Raw genomic sequence first — 23428 nt, 5'->3', positions numbered from 1 at the left:
CTGTCCTTCTGGAGTATTCCTGAGTGAAAGCTCCTTGTATTAGCATACACCTGTGTTAAAATACGAAAATCCTATGTAGTTCTGTCCATATTTTGTCTACTTGACTGGTGTTTTCGGTCACCCACCGAACAGATTACATGCCGTTTGGATGAACTAAAAAAGGTTTCTTCCCACTAAGTGTTTCTAGAAAAACATCAGCCGTGCTTGAGTCTAATTTAATCGATAGCTAGTGACAGAAAAATCGTTACGCTCTTAAGAGCAGAGCAAAGGAGACTCTCTGTCCTCCTGACTTCACCAAGTCAGCTGGCCCTGCCGGGAATAATAAACTCCTCATTACACATACGCTTTGTGAACTTGGTGACTGAGGAAGTTACAGCCTGTGAGAGAACGCTGGCTGCGTAACACTTTGTTAGGAGTCTACGAGCTGATGCACTTGATAAGCTTTGAATGAGCTATGAAAAAATCTGATGCGTGTATTTGCATACTTCAGAGTGAGAAAGCGAAGGATTGAAAGAACCGATAGCGTTAAGCCCTCGAGCAAAACCCCCATTAGCGTATATTATTATGCAATATTATGGAGCAGTGGAACTCAACACTCTACATCAACCGGTTTGCATTCCACAGTAAACAAATAAATAAGTGGATATAAATGAGAGAAGGGAGCGAGGGAAAGAGAGAGGGAAGGAGAGAGGGAAGGAGGGAGGAGGTGGGGGCACAGGGAAGGGAGAAGGTCCCCGGCTTTTCTGACTCATGCAGTTTTGGACTCCTTCGCTCCATTTGTGGTCATTACAGCTTTCTGTGCCCTGATGAGATGCAGAGGAGCGCGAGTGTGAGGCGCTAGTGAACCGTCATCATGCGTCGTGAGAAACACGCACACAATATAATATGACACATATATATACACGCACGCACAGCACACACACACACACACACACACACACACACACACACACACAGCTCCTCCACATTTCCTCAACTAATACATTCTTTACTTAAATCATGGAGTCTCTCTCCTTCTTTCCCTCACTTAATCTCTCCCTCTCTTTTTCTGTAACTCCTCCCCTGGGGTAATCCAACAGCCAAAGGTAGAGCGTGAAGAATTCCTTTCATGCAAACGGACTTTTACTTCTTTAGGGCAAAACACGAAAGAAAAAAAAGAAGAAGAAAAAGAAGTGGAGTTCAAATGAAACACAACAAAACTCACCATCACCGAGGAGAGGCTACTTTGCTCTCAATCCTGTTTGTGAACGCTGTGAGATTCTTAATAATCCTTTTCTGAAAGGTTCCAGAGACCCGACATCCACTCTGCACAGTGGACTTAAAGCGACGAGCTGCATGCGTTCAAAAGCAACAGAAGGATTGGTGAACGAGTGCGTCTCAGACACGCGCGCTGACGCCTCTAAGCTGCGCTGCCATCGCAAAACAAAACGCCCACGCACACACACACTCTCTCTCTCACGCCTTCTTTAGCTTTTACCTTGCTCTCCCTTTCTCGCTCTCTCTCTCACACACACACACACACACACTACTCCCCCTCCTCCTACTTTCTTTCTCTCCCTCTCTGTACACAAGCTGTGAGCCAGCCCCCTTTGAAAGTATTGGCCAATCAAAGGACAGGACGGATTCTCCGGTCCAGCGTTCTCCGTCCACACACGCGACACACAGAGAGATGGAGAAACTAAGCAACAGGCTGCAGGAAAGAAAGAGTGTGTGTGAGATTGAATGTGATCTTGTTTCCTCTTTCTGTACTCTTATCTGGTGGTTCCACCCCGGTAACCATGTGTGCGCGTGCGCTCTCTCTCTCACACACACACACACACACACACACGCACACACACACACGGTTTCCCCATGTCCTGTTATTAAACAGGAAAAACCCTTGCTGAGATCAGTAAACAGAAGCAGTGTTATTTTGTAAAATCGTGCAGCTGCACAAAGTGCAATGCTAAAGGAAAGCTCCTGTGTTTATCTGGCAAAGCTGTTAGGTATGCACGAAGACCAGGAAGACAAATTGCAACACATTTCTTTGTAGTGAGAAAACAACAGAAGACCTGTTTGTTCACAACATACTTGCTTCGGATGCCTACGAGCAGCTGCAGATGATTACGTTATGATGCAAACGTTATGATGCAATTTTTTTTTTTTTTTTAGAAATTTCTATCTAATAATAATTATAATAACAATAATAATAGTTGGCAGACTGTTGTGTTTAAAAAAAGTGTTATGCTATTACAGGAAAATGATCAATTCTGAAAGTGTTTAAACTCTAACAGTGATTCCCCATCACTCTACCTTTCGTTACTGCAGACGTTCATGTGATTTATTCCTTGTGTTTTTGTATCCGGAACAAGCAGACATTTTAAATTGGCTATGAAGTTCTTTTCCATGCTTCTCATTATCAGTCTATTCATCACGTTCCCATCCACTCTGCCCAGTTTCAGCTATAAATAAGTTATAATAACGGCCACCTTCTACCGTGGAAGCGGATGGAAAAACTCACGAAAGAATCTTATAAAATAATTTCTTCTAAAAATTCTTATAGAGCTCCAACGGGAGAAATGAATTATAAAAAAGAAAAAAAATGTCCAGGAAAGCAAAATTGGGTTGTTGGTTTTTTTCCCCCTGGAAGAAAGAAACTGATCATAGCAAATGAGATGAGGCAGGAAGCCATGACACAATCGTCTACTCTTCTATCCCAGTTTGGTCTTTGTTGGCTTGCCAAAACGGCAGCAGTGGTGGCGTGTGGTGGGTGGCCTCGTGCTGGGGGGAGTGTGTGGGTGGTAGCATATGTAAGTGCATATGAGCGAGTGTGAGCGTGAGAAGCGGTGTGTGTCCAAACCAATGAGTGTTGTCAGGAACTGAAGCAACGGCGACAGCCTGACCCATATTGTGCACACAGCACTCTTCGTAAGTAGCACACACTACAGAAAGAGGGTGTGTGTGTGTGTGTGTGGGAGAGAGAGAGAAAGTAAGAGAGTCTGACAGTTTGATCAGTTTAACCTTTGCTCAGGTGTTAAGAGCAAGCTGTAACCAACATGGAGCCTGACACATTTAATTTCTAGAATATATTTTACTGCTCACAAACCCTCGTGTTTCCCTTTAAGGGAATCTCCGACTTCTCTGGACATCCCAGTGGTCAGCTTCAGGACCAGAGACGGCACATCCTACCTCTACCAATAAACGTTCCTCAAAAAGGGTTTAAAGGTACGGAGAGTGATTTAGCAGCAGCTAGCTTAAATACACAAACCTAATGCAACTCGAATGGAAAGATAACATCACTGACCAGCGATTTGAGACCTCGGTGTCCTGATTGGCTCAATGTTGATGGTCCGCCTACTCATATTATTAATTATTACTAGTAGCAGTAGTAGTGTGTGTGGGATATTTAAATAAATAAATAAAAAACCAATAGTGATGAAGTACATGTGCATGACACAGCTTGTCTTGTTGATTTTTGTTTCGAAATACATTCCATTGCTTTATGAAGGAAGTTTGAGGTTTTCTGACGATTAAAGTATCCTGTTGCAGTTGGATGGGTGGGTGGGTGGGTGGAGACAGGGTTGGTCCTGGGATCTAAGACAGGTGGACACGACGGGCAGCAGGTTAGCAGTGCCAGGCGGCCGTGGCTCCTCTACCCAGAGCAGGCTAATGCCCTGCGCGGCTCTAAAATCGACTATGCGTAATACTTAGGCCAACGTTAACCTTGAGTGCTTCCTCACTGCAATACACACACTTGTTTAAAACACACACACACACACACAAACCCCACACACTTCAACTCACAGTAGTGCCATCTGTCAGCTTGGAGTGAGGTCTGTAAATCCAGCCAGTTTTTCAAAAAGAAACAGACTTGCATTAATCCCCCTCCCTCTCCGTGTGTGTGTGTGTGCGCGTGTGTGTGTGTGATGGTAAAGTGGGGAACTTTACTACAATATCACAGTCAAATCAAACATTTACTACAAAAACATAGAAAAACAGACATCCACTGCATTTAAGGGCATGATGACAAACCGGTAGGCGAAAATTACTAATGACTCATAATTTATAAATAATTCAACAGAATTTCAGTGTGTAAACCTACAGAATATACACATGACTTAACTCGCACACGTCTCTCGTTATACGTCACCTTGGTTTGGTGTGTTGTGTTTCCCTTAGTTTGTTCATTCAAGTCATTATTTTGATTTCGTACGTGTCAGAATTTTTTGCATTATTATCTTGACATAAGAGTTTGTTATTTTATCGTGGGTCATTGCCACAGATTAATAACATTATCTCAGGACAGAATGTTTGCCACAAGTTATCGGCAAGATTGCTCATTATTACAGAATATAACTGTGTTATATAATTATTATATTCTTTTTTGATTCGTTCCATTACATTATTATTTGGACTAATATCTTGCTATTTTGGAATAAGGGCTGAACTCGGGACAGCTCGTTATTTAAAAAGTATCTGAGCACAGATAGTTTGTAGAATTATCATAACACATACAGTATATGTGAAAACTGAATGCCTTTAAAATGGCACCTGGCTTGTAATAAGAACTGTAGGCCAGTATTTTATTTCACTGCCCAAAATACAAGTTAAAGTACTATAGTCACTTGAAATAACCGCATTTTAACCACAATTTTTTTTTCTGACTAAATAATGACTTTAAGAGCGACTTCTATGTATATAAATAAACGGCAAGTAAATATGTACATTTTAAAGCCTCCGTTGGACACTGACATGTTGTTAGCGGACTGTTCCCCAAACTGCTGTACACGCTGACCGCCGTCTCACCTTACGGCTCAACCTTAGATACGGGCACGTCTTTAAGGTGCGTGTTACTTACGTTGAACAAATTGGTTTTGTTTCTCTCGCAGAAAAGTCCTTGTGCAGGCATGTGCTTCAGCTGTTGCCATGGGACACTGCTCCCTAGCAACACATCCCTTGCCCATTGCAGATTCTGCAGAGACACAAAATGTATTGGGGTCAGTTAGTGCATGCTTTCACGGGTGACAGGGCGTGCGTGTCGACTGCAGGTTCGTTCTTCCGTCGTATTGTCTACACCCGGCTTCCGGGATGTGTAGAAAAAACAACTGTACAATCAGTTTACAATCGGTTTCTGTTCTCTCATACAGCGATTCGGGGATTTTACGCTGAAACGATAATGAAGTTTGATCATGGCACACAAACAGCACTAATATTTATGATAATTATGATATTTATGATGTTTCTCATTGTGTGATATCAGTAATAAACACATTAGACTGAAACCGTCTCACAGTTAAGAGATTTCTGGTGCCAGAATTTTCTGGTGCAATAGACGAAGGATTCAAATACACCCCCACACACGACACCACAAACCACAACACAATTAAACCGGATAAACACCCGTTTTTTTCTCTCTCTACTAATTATATGAAATCGCCTTAGCCATGGTAGGATTGAATTAATTGCTCTTAATAATGTCAGAGTTACTGAAACATAATTGCTGAAACGACAATTTAAAAAGCCCCATGAGACAGAGGTAAATATTCTGCTATTCGGCCATAGTTTTAATTAATAGTAATTTGAGCATCTTATACACAGTGAAATTCAAACCCTGTAACTAGAAGAATGAACTGACCAGATTTTTTTACTTACTAAGCACCAGCTTCAGGAGGAAAAAAAAAAAAAAAAAAGTTTAACAGGAATTCACTAGAAAAACCACAGCTGCAAGCTTTGTTAGCTAACGCCACGTTCTGTGCATGTGCACAAACGCACACGCGCGCGCAACCCCCCCGATGCCGTCGCATAATCACAGATGATGGTAGCTTTATAGCGCCGACAGGACTGTGTGTATTCACGGTAGTGCAGCTGATTACAGCTTTTTCTGCAATTATCTCTCTGGCTGTCTCGCTCACCCAGCAGCCATAGATACTTTAATAATCACTGAGGTGGGTTTTCTCTGGAGCGCTGGCATTCCCAAAAGCAAACAGAGACTTTCACACACCGAAGAGAACTTCCGATGGGTTAAGGAATGCCGTGATGACCTGTAACCACATAAAAGACCCTAAATTAAAGCGACAGCATTGAACCTGCTGGTCAAAGAGAGAAGAAAAGCTGAGTGTGTGCCACATGTTAACCGCAGATATAAAATGAGATCTGGGGAAGCCCCTGGTCTGTCCCCTGCATCAGGTGACCACATAGGTTGATCAAAGCGTGTGGGATTTCCCCATCTATAGCAACTTCCTTTCATGCTGAACAAAGTGTAATCTAACAGCAGAGTGTGCATAACATCCTGTGCTCATGTTGGCAACGAGTAGGAAAGGACATGGGTATCAACGCAGACTCATGCTGTTCAGCTTATGTTATTACTCTTGCCAGCTGGCACTGACACTCTCATGGACACACACACACTCACCTTGCTCCAAATTAGGCCATTATGGCCAACAGGACCAATAATAAAAGTAATACTATTTGATGTACTATTCAGGTCAGCATCCTCTGGCAACATGTTTTAACATTGTCAGTCATGAGTTTGGCAGTCTGGCGATATGAATGACAAGGCTAAAGCACAACTCAACGGTTTTGACCGTGTTTGTGCAAAACACACTGATGGGGGGAAAAACACACAAGGGTGTGATTGGAGGCATACGAGCAAGCTTCCGAAAAGAAAATTCCTACGGCCGACAAATTATTTGAGGTTTCAGCGAGCAAAAACACTATTCACATTAATTTCTGTCTCTTTGACTGACATTTCTTGACAAGAAGTCTATTATCAGCTCTATCAGTGGCAGGGTTGCTACAGCTTGCTCAGAGAGAGGTGTTCAGCTTAGAGGATGAGTGAAATGGGAGTTTATTTATTCTATTCGTTTGGCAGACGGTTGCGGTTTGGGAATATTATATAAAACACATGTTGTTTATCTTCACACAGCTGCACACTTAGTGTAAAATCAATCGGAGACTTTTTTGTTTGTTTAATATATGGCTCTCATGTCTAATGTCCCGTGATTACCAGTCTATGATAAATCGCGCAGCTGCTGAATTTCCGCTTCTGAAAGTCTCACCTTGTGCAACTTGCTGCAGGCATACAGGTGGGCGAGCCTGTACAGGCTCTTATAGTGTTGGGGAAAGCGATTGAGGCACAGATACAGTGCTCTCACACACATCTCCACCAGCACCTTCCTCTGCTCCACCCGGCCTGTCGGCAGACACTTGGGCACCTCCAGCAGCTCGGGTGGTGCTGGCGGCTCGGGCCGGCGAGGGACAGAGCGAAGCAGTATGGTCGATGCCTGGGTGGGGGTGCCCGGGGCAGGGGGTTTGGGGATGGTTATCTCAGGAGAAGTGACAGACAGAGTGGTGTCCGAGGACTCCTGCGATACAGTGGTGGAGTTGATGTCTATGTGCTTTTCCTCTGAAAAACATAAGCACAAAAGAGCCCGTTGATAAGAAGCCTCCGTTTACGATTAGTAATATATTAAAACACAAACATTCAAAAGAATTCAACAATAATTTCAAACAAGGCCATCGACTGTGTCTGACGGTCTGCACGACATCTGTCCGAAACTTAAAGCTTAAACTTCATGTCATTCAAACGGTTTATAACAATGTTAATAACTAACGTCATTTAACAGTGACTCATTTACTCAATTATAGTCCTAATATACTTATTTAAAAATAAGCTTGGAGGGTTTTATTGCTGAATTCCTGTTGGATTAGTGACTCAGACGGGTCACCAGTTTATTTTCATCCATCTATTAACCAGAAGTAAAGAAGGTAAAAATTTGAGAAGATTCATTTATTTTATTGTATGAGCAGACAGCTAAAAATGTTCTCACACGCCACACTGTTAATATTCTCTTCAAACAGCAGGTCTCCCACAGTAGCTCCTGATGCAAGGTTTAATTTATAAAACCAATATATTATGTTATCCTTTTCTGTATTGTTATGATAAAATATCGGTGATTATATACGCACTCCTGTGTGTATAATATGATTTTCCCAGCCTTGACAACATTAAAAACACTACCTGGTTCCTCTCCAGCAGCTGCTTTGTCTTTCATAAGTGTGTTTGTGTCTTCAGAAATTTTCCCAGAATCCAGCTTGTGGGTGCTGTCCTGTGAGCTGGTGGGGTCCAAGAACACGTCTTGCAGGGAGCTGGAGTCCGACAACACTGCCACGCTGTCCTGACTTTGCTCTGATGCAAAAACACACACACACACAAACGAGGAATACTTAAAAAAAAAAAAAAAAATTCAATCGAGGAGAAATAAAATGCTACTGCCAACTGCATAGTTTTAAACAAGATCCCACAATTTAACACCGAAATCCCAAGATTATTATGCCGTAGATAATAAATCTGGACAAAATGAAAACTTTGTGCTAACTTAATTCCAGGGCTAGACTTATCTGAGTCCCAGAAGGCCATGCTGATGTGCTGCAAATCATGTCAATTGTGGATTAGAGATGAGAAACATCATGAAAAGTTTGTGGGTGATTTTTTTTTTTTTTTTGAAATGCCAACATTGGTGTTATAAGATGGAATTTTCTGTTAAACAGAGCAAAAGCACGACGTGTTTACAAAGCATGGAAGGATTGCTGGTGTCTCACATGAAGTGTGCCACTGTATTTCTTCCTAAAAAAACAAACAAAAAAAAAACACCCCCACTTTTATTTTCCCTTCAATAAAATTAAAATGAGCAGGAAATCTCTTTCACATGCTGAGAAAGTCAGAAACTGGATCTGGAGGGTGGGTGTTGGCAGCAGTGGTTTAATAAAAAAAAAAAAAAAAAACTGTCAGCAAACATTTAGCTCAGAATGCCAATGTACTGGCTAACTCAGCATGGGGTAGGACAAAAAAAAACCTTCAGCAAAAAATATGGAGCTGAAGTGCTTGCATTAACAGTAGCACACCAGGTAGGCTTGGTAGAACCAATAAAATAATTTAAAAAAGCTTTTTTTTTTGAGTGACTGGTGAAATAGCACAGTCAATAACCCAGTCTGATGCAGACACACACACACACACACACACACACACACACACACACACACACACACACACACACACACACACACACACACACACAGAGGTAACAACTGCAGTTGTATAATGAAGCAGAATACAGCTGCTGCAAGCTAAAATGTTTAGTATTGTATTGATCAAGTCAGACAGTGGAGCGGTGGCAGAGAACCCACTTCATATTGCATCCAAACATAAAATATCGTAATGAGGTTAAGATACAGTACTGAATCCAAAACCAACAAATAGTGCACTGTAAGAAGAGGACTGGTCAGGGCTTAGTGGTCTTTAATTAGACTTCAAGATTTATTTAATAAAAATGGGAGTGTGTACTATTACTATAGTGCAATATTTTGACTGTACAGCTTCGTGCTATTGACAAAGCCATTCAACTTCCTGGCGATAGCGCTAGAAGGCAAAGTGGCTTTGCTTTGTTACTTAGGTTTCCTCTATCTTTAGGCTCTGCTCAAACAGATCAGCTTCCAAATGGTATGCTAGCACAGTCGTCGACACATTTTCTGAAATCTCTAACTGAAATATCTGACTGTAACTCTGAGATCTGGTATCTCTGAGCTCTCTGACTGTAACTCTGCTGTAGGTCATGTGGTTGTATTGCATTCAGGAACAAACCCAAAGTCTGAACGGACATCACCAGTATGTCCTTGTCGGATTTCTCATTAATATTTCAGCTCACTAAAAAATTGTGCGTTAGATAATAAGCTTAATCCCTTAAAATTTTTTCTGACCTATGTTTGAGATTGCTGAAATTGTTTCTCCCGTTAAACACCATTGTGACTACACTGACAACGTCACCGTGTACGTTAAAGTCTCTGAGTAATAATAAAAATACAGCACTGACCAAACTGCAGCAGAACCAACAAATATAATGGAGTTTTACGATGGAGTGTTCCTTCCCTGATTCATAACTTGTCTATTTTTTAAGTGCACTGTTTGCTGGGAAGCTGTTGGTGTCAGGCCGTGCCTGTGTGTGACGTGCTGTCGAGCGGTCACTCGTTGAATGGAAGGTAAACTTTAGACAGTGGTTCTCTGCCATAGCCCTAAAAAAGAGGCAAGATTTGATAGGGCTTTTGGACTGGAGGGAGGTGTCTGTAGTTTATACCATACGCAGGTCCTGCTCGCAAAGAAGGTGCACACCAAGACCCGCAGTAATCATGGTCGTGAGAGAGGGACGCTGCGGAGGAGACCATGGCTTTAGAAAACAGTAAAAAAAAAAAAAAAAAGGATCTCATCTCGGAGCATTCAGAGTTTTGGCTTTACCTGAGTGTAGGTGTGAGATCTGACGTGTTTTATTCCTGTACAGGGCTGAAGAAAACATTTTTTTTTTTAGATATCCGTCGGACACACCAGAAGTAATCAAGCCAATTAACTTATGAAGAATTGATAAACAGGTGAGCCCAGTACAGCAGTACAGTTTAAAACCCACTTAACAGCAATTGACAACCATTTAACCCAAACATACACATATCATTTTTTTCCAACCTCCTTCCCAGTGCAAGTGAGCCACAGAATGAAAAGAAAAAGAAAAAAAAACAAAACAACACAGTTGGCATTTAGCACAAACAGCCAAGCAGAGTGCGTTGTGGGATGTTAAGTTTTTTTTTTTTTAATAGACCCGAATGCTAATTCCTCATCCCATCATGCATCGGTTTTTAAAGCAGCAAGTGCGAAGCAGGCCAGAGGCAGGCAGAGAGGGAACAGGCAGGTAGGCAGCAGGGAGGAAGGGAGCCTGAGTAGGCTGCAGGACAGAATGTGAACATGGTGACATAGTTGCAGGGGCCACGACCTTCTAAACTTACTTTACTGGTGATATTGAGGTTTCTCCTTATTATGATTTAATGGAATACTTCACAAAACAACCAAACTCTGTTCCTAGGGCTCAGAATAAATATATGAAATGGTGGTCATTTCCTGAGACTCTAATTATTATAGAAAAATGTGCTCCACTTTTAAAGCATGTTCTTACTCCCTTAAAGACCCACACAGAGAGAATAAATAAATAAATGCTTAGCAGTTCCGCTAAAACTGTCGAACTGGTGAATATGTGAAAGTACACCGAGATACAGTCTGAATTAAAAGCAGTTTTTATAACACAGTTATAATAAAGCAATCGAATGAGGCGACACATTTAAACAAAAGTGCTACAAACTCGCTTTCAGATGGATTTTTCTGCCTCAAACACAAATAGAGCCATTCCAAGGAGACAGGCTCACCAGAGTTCACATCAGACAGTAACTGGGTCAAGCTCCTGTTATGTGTCTTAACTACCTTAGAAAAATGTAAGTTTAGTCTTGACCTTGATGAACAGCCTGAAAATAGCTAGGAAAATGGTTATAAATGTTTATTTTGAACTTATCGAACTCAAAAATACTGAATCTCATAGTTCATAGTTAGTTATTGTCTCCAAACTGCCTCAATTCGCTGATCATTTTACTTCCCTCGTCTCCTTTTCTCGCTAACAACACGCACCATACTTTTGCTTCAGTAACCAATCAGTATGGTGGACCCTGCCAGCTTTGTCACCTATGTTCCCATGATCCTCAGCGTGCAGATGGTAAGAGCACGGGTGGAAGGAGTCATTGTTATAAACCCAAGCCCATTGGCCAAACCCCACAGTGAGGATTAGCCGTCATTTTTGTGATCATGGTCACCCCCAGGTGAGTGAGTGTGTGAGTGAATATAAACTACAGGCCAGGCGTACTGTACCGTCCTGCGGCTGCCCCTGCCTCTGCTGCAGCTTTTTACGTTTGACGTAATCGTGGTCGAGCGGAGTGACCACGCACGGGGGGGAAGTCACACCTGCCGGACCGTCGCTGGGCAATGATGTTGCCATGGGCACGGCTGTCAGTGTGGAGTTTGCAGCCGTCAACACCGTCACCGCCGAGGATGAGTGCGAATCTTCGTCGTTCAAAAACGGGGGTTTTTCCCTGAGAAAGTATAAAAAGTATTAAATGCTCAACTCGACACTTTGCATTGTCTCCTGCCAGAAGTTGACTCTGATCAATACTAAAAGATTAAAAGTCAAAGTTTTTAAGGCAGCTCAGAATTAATGCAAAATGTCAAGATTTGACTGCAAAACATTTTCAGGCATTCGATGCGATTTTTTTTATCGCTAACAGATGAGACGATTTAAGGTTGGTTGTTGCTTTTTGATCGTCATGAAGGACGTTAAGCGTAATATAGGACTGCTGCAACTGTTCATGAAAATAAACAAAAACAAATGCAGTAAGAAAATAAAAAGTCATCGATTGAAGTTTACTGAACTGGATTCCACACAACAAAAGCGATTCACGTGGTGCAAACATGGCAAGCAAAACTCACTTGAATTTGTCAGTTAGTGAGAAGCACAATGGATATTTGCCTTTATTTTAAATGTGCCTGGGTGCAACCGAACAATCGTATGTTTAATGTAAGAACGATTGAGAGCATTGATGCAAATTTCAAGCCATGACAGAGCACCTGATAAATATCAGTAATGTACTAATGTACTTAGTGACTTTCAAAGTTAGTACATTAACAGGCACCAACATATACAGGGCAGTAATGAACATATGACGTACTTGTCGCTAGATTTAGGCATGCTCTTCTCCTCTCCACGAGCAAAAGGGCCAACCGCAGCGTCGGCAAGCATGTTAAAGAAAAGCTCGTAGTCCAGATGGTCCCTCTGCTCCGATTCTTCCTTGCCACCTTCTTCCTCCAACAGCTTCAGAATAGTGGCAGCTGTACGGTAGAACAGCTGTGATAGAAGAGTCGGATGAGAGGCACGAAATAAAATACTTTCCAGAGGTTTAACATTAAACAAACAAACAAACAAACAAACCAACAATGGCTTGGCTTACTTCTAGTGCCTCCATGGCCAGATCAGGTGGGTTGTGGTAGTGAATCTTTCGGGGATACCGAGCAGCTTCCTCATGGAGAAAATGAGCCGACTGGTGTGGGGTAGAAAGAGAAAGAACACGGGATAGTACGCAATCATCAAGCAAGATAAAGGAAAAAGATTGTATTCTAAACAATTACTAGAAAACTAAAATCAATATAACCTTTGGACTTGCATCAAATTCTCTCTGTGTATTTAGATATTTTTGATCTGTATTAGCCTGGTATATATCCAGGCACAAAACATAACTGATCCATTTAATTGTGGGTAAATATAAAAGTTTTGCTGAACTTTTATTGAACAAGGCGCAACAAACAGTAGATCATTGACAGTTTACCCGTTTATAGAGCCGTAAATAGTCTCTCTCTGGTAACTTGCGCTTCTCTGTGATCTTGCCAAGCATGTAGTGTATGAGCCACTCTTCCTCATTACAGTCTCCTTCACATGTAGAAGCACTCTTGAAGCAATTATGTGCTGTCTCCAACATGGAATCCTTACGGTCCTCCATCTGCACACACACAGTAATTATCCCACGACCTAAATAGACTGTGATGCTTACAATGGATGCAATACATTCATCGTCACACACACCAATTTGATAAGATCGGGCGGCATCTCGTTCTTCCACTGTTTGAGCTGCCTGGAAGCAAAGGAGTGCAGGGCGTAGGACATGGTGCCGTACTCGATCCACAGGCTCAGGTTGGAGCTGTCGATCTCCAGTGCCCGCTTAAAGCATGTCAGTACGGCCAGAGAGTGCTTCCATACAGGCCCGTCACTCTTTAATTCGTTTGAGTTCAGCTTGTCCTGGATGCGAGTGGCCCGGGCCAAAGCCATCCCGGCCCAGGAGTCAAACCTGGGATAATATAACAGTTATGATTCGGACTTATGACACTGGGATGCTTTGAAATTCAGTAGGATTTCACCAATGGGGAGAATATGAAAGAATCAAAACACTGATAAAGAGGGAAAGGATTTTAAATACAAATATGGAGATTTATCCTCTGTAAAAAAACAACAAAAAAAAAACAACAACAATAATAATAAAGGAAAACACTTGCAATCGTTTATTTAAACATAGTCAGGACTTACCTGTTGGGGCACACGCAGATGTCATGCATATAAAATTTAATAGCTTTGGCCTGCTCTTTGTTCTTAAAGTGGTAGTCAGCCAACAGGTAGTACAGCTCGTTGACCAGAGGGGGAGCTGGAGGAGTTCCTTCTGGGAGTGACGGTACCTGGACAGGAACACAAAGGACATATCTGTTTAATTACATAGAACAGGTAATATCAACTGTGTCTTGGGTTGGTTGCGACAAATAACTTTTATGACCTACAGAAAAAAAAAAGTAAAAAATTATTTTTTTTATTAATTAAAAAATTAACTAAAAAAAGAATTAATTAAAATTAAAATTAAAGTGTGCTAATAACAGAAAATGGTTAGGTCCTATGTTTCTTTAGTCGATCTGTAGAGGCACAAGTCAGTGACTTAATGTTATACGGCGTTATGGAAGGTGATAAACCTCAGAGCACAGTTGCATCAAGTTAGTCATTATTAAGCACTCAGTATTAATTCATATAATATTAATGCATTATTAATGCATATAAATGAACAACTATGCAACTATGTAAACTGTAAATGTAAGATAAATTCTACAAAACCCCATTAATGCCATGTGTTGTCGAATTACTTACATGATCAACTCAACAGAATGAAAGTGCAGGGAATATGGTACATTCAAAAATGTTTCTGAGCTTGTTGTGTTACACCTGTGTGTTGACTGGAAAAACAACGGCTAGCCATCTTGCATGAATGTGCGCCGACGTGTTATATTTTTCCGTCAAGTCACTGTACTGACATTACGCTTTTGTTGTCTTTAAGCCAAGTTAGAAGCGTGCTAAAGAAAAACGCATTATTAGAGGCCTAGCAGGCAGATTCAGTGCCCACACGGGACTGAATGAGTGGTTATGGATCCAGACCTTGAGTGCTCCTCCCTCTATGTAGGATGACACTTCGTCAATGGAGAGCGTAGGCAAGTCGGAGCAAGGGATGATTCCGGAAAGCCGTCTCAGCAAGTTGGCCAGATCCGCAGACACTGTGCTTGTCTTATAGCTGTCAAACTCTGGCAGGGTCTTGGGCTTGAAGTACTCAAACATATAGAGTGCATCGTTCCACTGCAGCTCCACCTGACAGAGATGAGCAAAGAGAGAAGCTGTATAAAATAAATGCTGTACAAGGGGAACTTTGGGCTGCCAACATTTTCACACGGTTTCCTTCTTCCACTTTAAAACAATGACCTCTAAGAGTTAATGGAGGTCTTTTGCAAACATGGATTTAGTTCAACTTTCCTTTCTAGTTCAAAATGGGTGATGGGAGCACTGATGGTGTCTGATGGGGAGCACTTTGCCACCACAAAGGTATAATAATGAGGACATAGTGACAGCTGTGCAGGTGATCGCAAGATCACTAATTTTGTACATATCTGTATGCATCTGCTGGGTTTTTCTGTATGGCTGTCCTTGCCCTCTACCAGAAGTATACTTGGGTCTTTTTACACCTGGTCACTTCATGCGTTTTTTCTGATTTGTTAAAACTGTTCCATTTACATTAGGCCACAAATGCTTCTTGGCAAATCGGATATCGATCCGATCTTTCTACTCCCGCCCAAAATGCAAATATATTTTACCTCATTTCCGGAGTAATTGAAATGGAACACGCTTTGGTGTGTGCGGTTTTCAGAATGCAATCAAAAAGAAGACGAAAAAACTCGTTATGATGGTTATGCTACAAAAAAAACAGCATTTACATTTATTTGTTTCTGGCGCGATGCACGACTCGCGAGTCACCTGCGAGTGACGTACTTCCGTTTGGGAGGAGTTTAGCGCTGGCGTATGAGGCTTGAACAACCACATTCATTTACACCTGTCCAGTTTCATCTGAAATGCGTCCCAGACCACCTCCTGTAGTGGTTTGAACGATCGGATTTATATCCGTCTCGAAAATGTTTCGGAGGGCATTTACACCTGGTCTTTTTACCATCGGATAGCTATCTGATGACAGAAATCGCATGAAGTGACCAGGTGTAAAAAATCCCCCTAAAGAGTTTGAAGGCCTGAAGTTGCTTATTTTCCAATAACAGCATGTCATATATTGTTTTATTCTTCTCATATTACAGCAGTTTGCTGTCATTTACAATCTTAAATTTATTAATAAACTGTGGTGTAAGGGAGGAGAAAGAGGGACTGCAAATTAAACTGAATGGGAATTTTGACGTGCTAAACATTCCTCACTGTTTTGAACGCAAAACCATTATTTTATGAGTCAGAAAACAGTAGCATTGTTCTCCGTTGCTCCTGTTACTGAATGCATGCAGGGCATTCCCCGCAAAGAATAGCAGTGATTAGTAAGTGTGTGTGTATGCATGTGGCCACCAGAGAATCAATCGCTTTATTGGTGCGGTGCCTGCCTGCTGCAGACCTCATGCCACCCAGCTGCTTAATTATCTCTGGGAAAACACTCGTAAACTCATTAAGTAACAAAGCTCACAAAGGAGCCAAGGGGAGAAGGTAGTCAAGCAGAGAGAGAGAGAAATAAAGAAAGAAAGGAACTGGAACTCAAGCAGGAGATGCTGAATCCAAATGCACAGCCACTGTAGAGTGTTAAATGTAAAGGTAATGATGCCATGTGACCTGAGATGTGTTTTAGAACGGTAATTTTCTTTGTCTTTACAGTGTATGCCAATGATCTCCTACGGTTATTGAATTCTGAGCGTGTTCGTGTGTTTGTACCTTAAAATAGTATACTGCGGATGCAAGATTATTGTGAAACTATAAGTAAAACGTAACAAAAGCACTGTGTTAAAAAAGTATGAGAATTTTGTTTCAGCAAATAAGATCAAATGGTGTCATTTATTTATTTATTTTAAATAAAAGGGAGAAAACATTACACTAAAGATTTCATGAGGACGGTGGCAGCGTTGACATTTTGACAGCTGAGATCTGAATATAAACTGAATAGATTAGAGCTAGATCTGTTTCACTACAGTATGTAGGTATGTGGAAAACAGACATCTACACACGTTTGAGCAGACTGGTTATTTTTAGTGCCGTGTTTGTGAAACTGGCTCCTTACCTGATTTTTGCAGGAAGAATTTAGTAAAAGATATTTGTGGACTCTTAAAGTATGTCTCGACACGTTACAGGCAGAAACATCACCACAGTGACTTCGACCAGACTAACACACAGAAACTGAACGGTTCGACTACCTGTGGTGCGGAGTGTTCCTCCAGGTAGCGTGCTTTGCTCTTCTTGCTTGGGTAGGAGTACAGGCAGAAGAAACACTGCTCCAGTGCCAGCTCCAGATCCTCCTTATAAGGCAGTGCACCGGCTTCAGAGAGCTTCTGCTGCAGTACACGGACCTGCGGCACGCAAGCGCAAGCATAACCTGGTCAAAGGGTTTATTAAACTGGGAGTAGAAGGTGTGTGGTGATATTCTGAATCTTGTCACTGTCTTCACAAAAACTCACGAAAAACTTGAGTAGAATGCCATCAGAGTTGCAGCACCAGGAGCGGCGGCCCAGGCACTCATGGGCTGTGTTTAACAACACCAGAGACGGGGGCAACAGGGGATTGTCGTCGTCTAAAGAACAACAAATACATATGACGACGCTGAGCGAACAACGTTGGTGTGCCTGGTTACATTTGCAATCGTTTTTTTCTGTACGTTTAGAGTATAATTTATCCTCTTTTCATTTTAACAATCCTCCGTGGATATGAGATCAGGAGAGGTAGGCAACGAATCTCACCCCCTGCCAGTTTGAAAAACAAACTGATTAAATAATCAATTAGCCAGCCTAATACAATCAGGACAAATCAGTCTAATTGTGAAAATGAACACACTGCAGAATTGAAAGTGAGAAATTAAAAAGAAACAGCCTGCATGCACTATTATGGCTCTCCATACAATAGGGAAGTTAAAAATATATGTATATAATGTATGGCGCAAAACCATAACTTCTATCACTCGAGATCTCAGTTGATTGTGACTAGTTGCTGCCAGGCTCAGTTGCGTCGATTAACTATATATACGAATGCAATGGACGTAACAGTGCGAGTTGTGAAATATACCATCGTCGTCCTCATCGCCTTGGTGCTGGCGGAGTGTGCAGTCAAGCTCGGCCTCGTCGGGCTTGAGCAGGTGATAGAGCAGCATCCATGGCAGCATGGAGGAAAAGTGAGGCTCCTTAGGATCATCAGGCAACACCATGCTGCAGGCTATTAGCTAGAGTAAAAACATTTAAAAAAATAAAAATAAAAATCAGTTCAGCATTATAAAGAATGATCAGACAAGGGTGTCAGGTGCTAAAGTTTTATCTGACTCTCGCCTCAAACATACACACGCGCACACACACCTGTATGAGATTGTTGGCAAGCCGAGGCAAGTTGGTGGAAGGTGGCAAGCTGGTGAGAACGTGAGGCTGTTCCGTGATGCATTGTTCAATTCCCCGCAGCATGGCAGTCACTGTAGCTACCCACTCCTCCTTAGCAGAGGGGCTGCTGGGTAACATGGAGTTTATGTGCTGCATGGCCTCGTTCAGTGCCACCTCTGTGCTTTCCAGACACTGAACGTAATCCTTCACGCGAATCAAGGAGCTCTTTGGGATATGAGAGAGTGAACTGAGTATTTGAATAGAAAGCTATCTGGGTATAAATGTTTGTGTGTGTGTGTGTGTGTGTGTGTGTGTGTGTGTGTGTCTGTGTATCACCTGAAGCAGCAGCAACTGGGCTGGTCTCTCAGGAGCCGAGCTGATGTACTCCAATGGCTTAGGTCGTGCTGAGCTATGCCCATAGCTCAGCGTGGGTTGGAGTAATCTCACCACAGCCTGGTAGTCGCCAGTCTCAAAAAGCCTCCGAATCTCCTCCAGTGACTGGCACCTCTCCAGAGACTTTAGCTTCTTCTCAATCTAAACACAGGCAAGACATGAAATATTCAAAAACAAATATGCCCATGATTTAAGAGATCAGTTGGCCATCTGCTCTTAGAACACAAGGGTTAGTATGTATATGGTGTACAGTGATGCCTCGGGATACGAGTGCTTTGACATACGAATTTTTGGAGATACGAGCTGTTATTCGACCAAATTTTTTGCCGTGAGATATGAGCAACTCTTTGAGATAGGAGCATCCGAGATGCTGCTGCCGCCGAAACAAAGATCCCCAACAACCACAGGTGAGATACGAGCATCTGAGCCACCGTCGCCGAAACAAAGATCCCCTACAACCACGTGTGAGATACGAGCATCCGAGCCGCCGCCCCCGAAACAAAGATCCCCAACAACCACGTGAGATACGAGCATCTGAGCCACCGCCACTGAAACAAAGATCCCCAACAACCACATGTGCTCTGTTTCCCCCGCCTAAGCTTCCTGCGTCTCACTCGGTTAAAGCCGCCTTTCTGATGCAAACGACAAATGACGGCCGATAAAAAGGAAGTCATTAATTTCCTATGGAGAGTCGCAAAGGCGCTGCGTGAGGTGCCGACCATCTGCGGATCCGTTTCTGATCTGTTTTGAGCGCTGGATCCGTAAAAACTTTTTTACTTGTGCGACTACACCGCATCTGATATGCTGACAGGTTTTTATTCAAACGACCGGCAGATATTAGTGAGGAGAGTGACAAAAAAGGCAAAAACAAGTCAAGAGAAAAGCGAAGAAGAAAATTAAGCAAAATTAATGTAAAGAAAACAGAAATTGTAGCAATTAAGTTTAGTTAAGAGAATTTCAGTTAAGTTCGTTAATTTTAGTGAAGTTTAGTTAAGTTCCATTTAAGTGTAAAGTAGCATTAAGAGTGTACAGTAGCGAGTAAGTGAACAAAAGTGAAAGTGCACGTACGAGACAAAATTCCGCCCGTTTTAATCCTCCCGAAACCTCCGTGCGCATCTTCCGTAAAGTAAAATCAGTTTATTTTTTTAACATTCTCTTTTATTACTGTATGTTTTTATACAATATTTCTAATTTATAAATACAGGTACTGTACATTGTTTATATTCAAAACACAAACAAAACAACTGGAGTGGAATTTTGCGAGCTGGAACAGATTAATGGGATTTGTTTTGAGATATGAGCAATTTGAGATACGAGCAAGGTCACGGAACGAATTAATCTCGTATCTCGAGGCATCACTGTACATGAAATATTTCTACAGCACTCTACAATACAACAATGATGACTCCGGGAAATTTATTTTTCAGAGCTCTATACGCGTGTGTGTGTATATTTGTATGCATGCGTAGCCTGTATAATACTGAACCTCCTCTACAGAAATGGATGAATCCACACAAAGGTTAGGCATGTTGATAGAGATTTTGTCTCCGTCACTGGTGTGAGACTGGCTCTTCAGTAGCCCCACACACACATCATAACGTTCCAGGGCTTCTTCCATGTCACCCTTCAATTCAGACAAGTGTAACATAATCAGTCATAAACAGCTACAAAAATGATGATGTATGTTAACTTGGACTGGAATCAAGAAGGATTAGGACCGCTTTTGTATCTGTTACCTGAAATATGAGGTGCCGAGCTTTGAGCCAATGCACTCGGACGGCGAATGGAAGCCAGTCTTGTTTAAAGATGTCTGCCTGAGAGGAGGCCATGATCAGCATGTACAGATCAGTCAGGAAGCGGCTCTCCTGGCTGTCCTGCTCGCTGTGATCACAACCATGCCCTGACATACCCCTTCTCTGAGATGCTGAGAAAAACAACACGAATCACGGCTCTGCTGAATTCTCAGTTCAGATCCTTTAGAAAGCTTTGGTTAAATATTTTAACACATCATCATTCTCTAAATTATAAACATATAAATCGGTGGAAATTGCTGGTGTATAAGGGGAACACGAATCTCGAAGTGGTGCTTTTATAGGAAATCAGCTTTGGGATGGTAACAGTAACATGATGCTTGTCCCCTTTACTCCACTCTGTCATAGAGTCCCTGTTCACATCTGTTATTACATAATAGGCCAATCGAACCCCTGTTCTGCCTCCCAGACACTCGGTGTATGCAGGTTAAGTATAAATAGTTAATTTTATTCTGTCACAAAACAGGATAACGTGTAGAAGTATCACACTGAGAATTCATATAAACTAATCTTTTTTTATAAGCTAATAAAATAACAATTTTAATAAAAGCTTTACATTGTTTGAGATTTTCATTTTGTTATTCGACCAAAACCTTAACGATATCTGGCTAGACTGCATGTCCTATGTGACTCGAAATCCCCAAATATTCCACCATTTTAGGTTAGAAAAATTCCAGTAATAATGGATGTGTGAGCTTAAAGATCTTACTATTCTTTCCCTTAGTGAGGACCCAGTGCTCCAACTGCATTTCCATACAAGACAAACTCATCATCATCATCTCCTATAATACACACATACAACGCAATGTTATAAGAAAGTGTAAAACTCACACAAAAATCGAAATGATCGTTTGCCGCTGCATCCTCCGAGCCTTTTCTCTCTCTCACCTTGATGTGCTGATTGTTGGAGTCTCGGAGCAGCGGGTTGGGCAGCCCCGCACTGTGTCTCCTCCAGCAGTTGTAGATCTCCATCACCACTCCACTTAGTCCAGGTGGCCACTCTTCCAGAAACTTTTGACCAATTGCCTTCAAATAGCGCATGAGGAGTTCCAGGATGCCACCGTTCTCCATGTTAGCTAGCAGGAAGGCGTGCACTTCTTCATGCTCTGCAAAACAGCGTCCAAACATTGACGATCAGAGATGATGTAAAAAACAGGAAAAAATTCAAAAGTCAAGAAGAGATTTGAGCATGGATGTTTCATTGTGAACAAGCTCTGAAGCTTGGAACCAATGTCTTAGAAGCCTGAAGAGAAAGATTTGTCTTCATACAGAGACTGATGGGCTTTTATTCCCAGGAGGTATGTTCACATTAGAACATTTACAAACCGTTATCTATCATCGAAAAACTCGACTACAATGTAAGCATAAAGAATTAGACAGAAAGAGTAAAAGTGAGAACAGATCCAACTCTCTACCTTTCTCTGCTGAGTTAATGTAGTCCAAGAGGTTGGACTCAGAGCCCTGGTTAAGCTTGGAGCCGGGTTTCACCTCACACTGTGTATCCATGTTACTGAGACTTTCCTCATCCTCATCAACATCAAACTTCTTCAGCCTTCACAGAAACACACATATAGGGTGTACACATAACCACTTAAATTTACACTAATAACAGAGAAATAAAATAAACCATTTAGCAAACACTTATGTATGATGATGCTGTCCAAATCAGCTCTGATGAAATATAGCTAAATATAATTAGATAAAAAAAAAGCCTATTAGTACCGTGATGGTAGAAGTTTTATCAGCAGCTCTTGGAAGTCAATCTTCTCTTCTTTCTTGCTTTTGGTGTTGCGAACGCGTGCAGATCTCCTCTTGGCCGTCTCTCCGCAGTCCTCAATCGTTCTCTTCCTCTTGGTGGCCTTCTTCACTTTATCGTTCAGAGGTGAGTCGAGAACTGTAGGGACATCTTTATCGGTTAAACCTATTTCTAGCATGAAATGAATATAGAGTAGAAGAAAAAAAAACGATGAATGGATGGTTAATGTGCCATTTAAAGTCAGTCAGCTGCAGTCATGTCAAAGAACAAATGATAAAATAGTTGTACTCGATAACTAATCACGATTTTAGTCAACATTTGGCAAACTGTATCACTATTGATCAACTACACAAATGCAGATTTGATCCATGACTGTAAATGAGTCTTACTCACCACCAGGGGGTGCAGAAGTGTTAACAGAAGTAGCAACAGGTGGAGCAGCGGCAGCAGGAGTAGTAGTAGTGGTAGTAGTAGTAGTTGAAGAAGTTGTAGAACCAGTAGAAGAAGTAGTAGAAGTTGTAGAACAAGTAGAAGATCCAGTAGTAGAACCAGTAGAAGATCCAGTAGTAATGCCATTAAAAATAGCAGCAGCAGCAGCAGCGGTGCTTGCAGCAGTCGTGCTTGTAGCAGCAGTGCCGACCTCCATTGGGCTCTGGCACACTTGTGGCTGTCCTACATTACTGCTGCTTTGAGCCTGTGGCTGAAGAGGGGACTCAGAGAGCATGGACTGGCTGGCACTGGGGCTGCAGGAGTCTGCCAGAAGTGGGGGAAGAGGCTCAGATGCTGGAGCAGAGGTGGAGGACTGTGGAGACTCTGTGGCTGGGGCTGTTTGAACTTGGGAGGCATCTGATGTTGTCTGGAGGACACAGTCTGGATCACGGTACATGGTGAGGTCAACACGGCGACCGAAGTCAGAACGAGGAACCAGGCACTCATTTTGGTGTTTGTACATAGCCAGGAAGCTCTCGCCTACACTCTTCCAACTGCAATGACAGACAGACAATGTGATGATGTAAAATGTCCATAACAAAAGCTTTACTAACAGGATAAATAACACTTTGCATTAGTCCGATGAATAGATTATGGAGTGGTGTGCCTCTCAACAACTTAAACATTTATCCACATACTGTATGCCTGCTGTTTCTTATTATGCAGCAG

The 23428-nt window shown here is 42.0% G+C and overlaps 1 protein-coding gene across 9 annotated transcripts in view; it reads right to left on the bottom strand.

Moving 5' to 3' along the window:
• cabin1 (calcineurin binding protein 1) overlaps positions 1 to 23428 on the bottom strand; it is a 48237-nt gene that overhangs the window by 21507 nt on the left and 3302 nt on the right. For 4 of the 9 annotated variants that reach the window (XM_047800418.1, XM_047800420.1, XM_027167529.2 and 1 more), the window contains exons 9-32: positions 22664 to 23253; positions 22237 to 22441; positions 21930 to 22066; positions 21403 to 21620; positions 21224 to 21296; positions 20440 to 20627; positions 20190 to 20327; positions 18647 to 18844; positions 18293 to 18535; positions 18009 to 18162; positions 17408 to 17520; positions 17147 to 17299; positions 14862 to 15068; positions 13974 to 14119; positions 13476 to 13737; positions 13222 to 13392; positions 12847 to 12936; positions 12568 to 12743; positions 11714 to 11934; positions 10268 to 10312; positions 10110 to 10181; positions 8000 to 8167; positions 7038 to 7384; positions 4838 to 4951 (exon numbers count right to left, since the gene is read on the bottom strand). In XM_047800418.1, coding sequence (XP_047656374.1) covers positions 4838 to 4951; positions 7038 to 7384; positions 8000 to 8167; positions 10110 to 10181; positions 10268 to 10312; positions 11714 to 11934; positions 12568 to 12743; positions 12847 to 12936; positions 13222 to 13392; positions 13476 to 13737; positions 13974 to 14119; positions 14862 to 15068; positions 17147 to 17299; positions 17408 to 17520; positions 18009 to 18162; positions 18293 to 18535; positions 18647 to 18844; positions 20190 to 20327; positions 20440 to 20627; positions 21224 to 21296; positions 21403 to 21620; positions 21930 to 22066; positions 22237 to 22441; positions 22664 to 23253 — 4429 coding nt within the window. The remainder of the gene's footprint in view (positions 1 to 4837; positions 4952 to 7037; positions 7385 to 7999; positions 8168 to 10109; positions 10182 to 10267; positions 10313 to 11713; positions 11935 to 12567; positions 12744 to 12846; positions 12937 to 13221; positions 13393 to 13475; positions 13738 to 13973; positions 14120 to 14861; positions 15069 to 17146; positions 17300 to 17407; positions 17521 to 18008; positions 18163 to 18292; positions 18536 to 18646; positions 18845 to 20189; positions 20328 to 20439; positions 20628 to 21223; positions 21297 to 21402; positions 21621 to 21929; positions 22067 to 22236; positions 22442 to 22663; positions 23254 to 23428) is intronic. The other 5 variants (XM_047800423.1, XM_047800421.1, XM_047800422.1 and 2 more) reach the window with 5 other exon arrangements.

The sequence above is a fragment of the Tachysurus fulvidraco genome, chromosome 14 (genome assembly GCF_022655615.1).
Source record: "Tachysurus fulvidraco isolate hzauxx_2018 chromosome 14, HZAU_PFXX_2.0, whole genome shotgun sequence".
Taxonomy (NCBI): Eukaryota; Metazoa; Chordata; class Actinopteri; order Siluriformes; family Bagridae; genus Tachysurus; species Tachysurus fulvidraco.
This window is presented reverse-complemented; position numbering and strand designations above follow the sequence as displayed.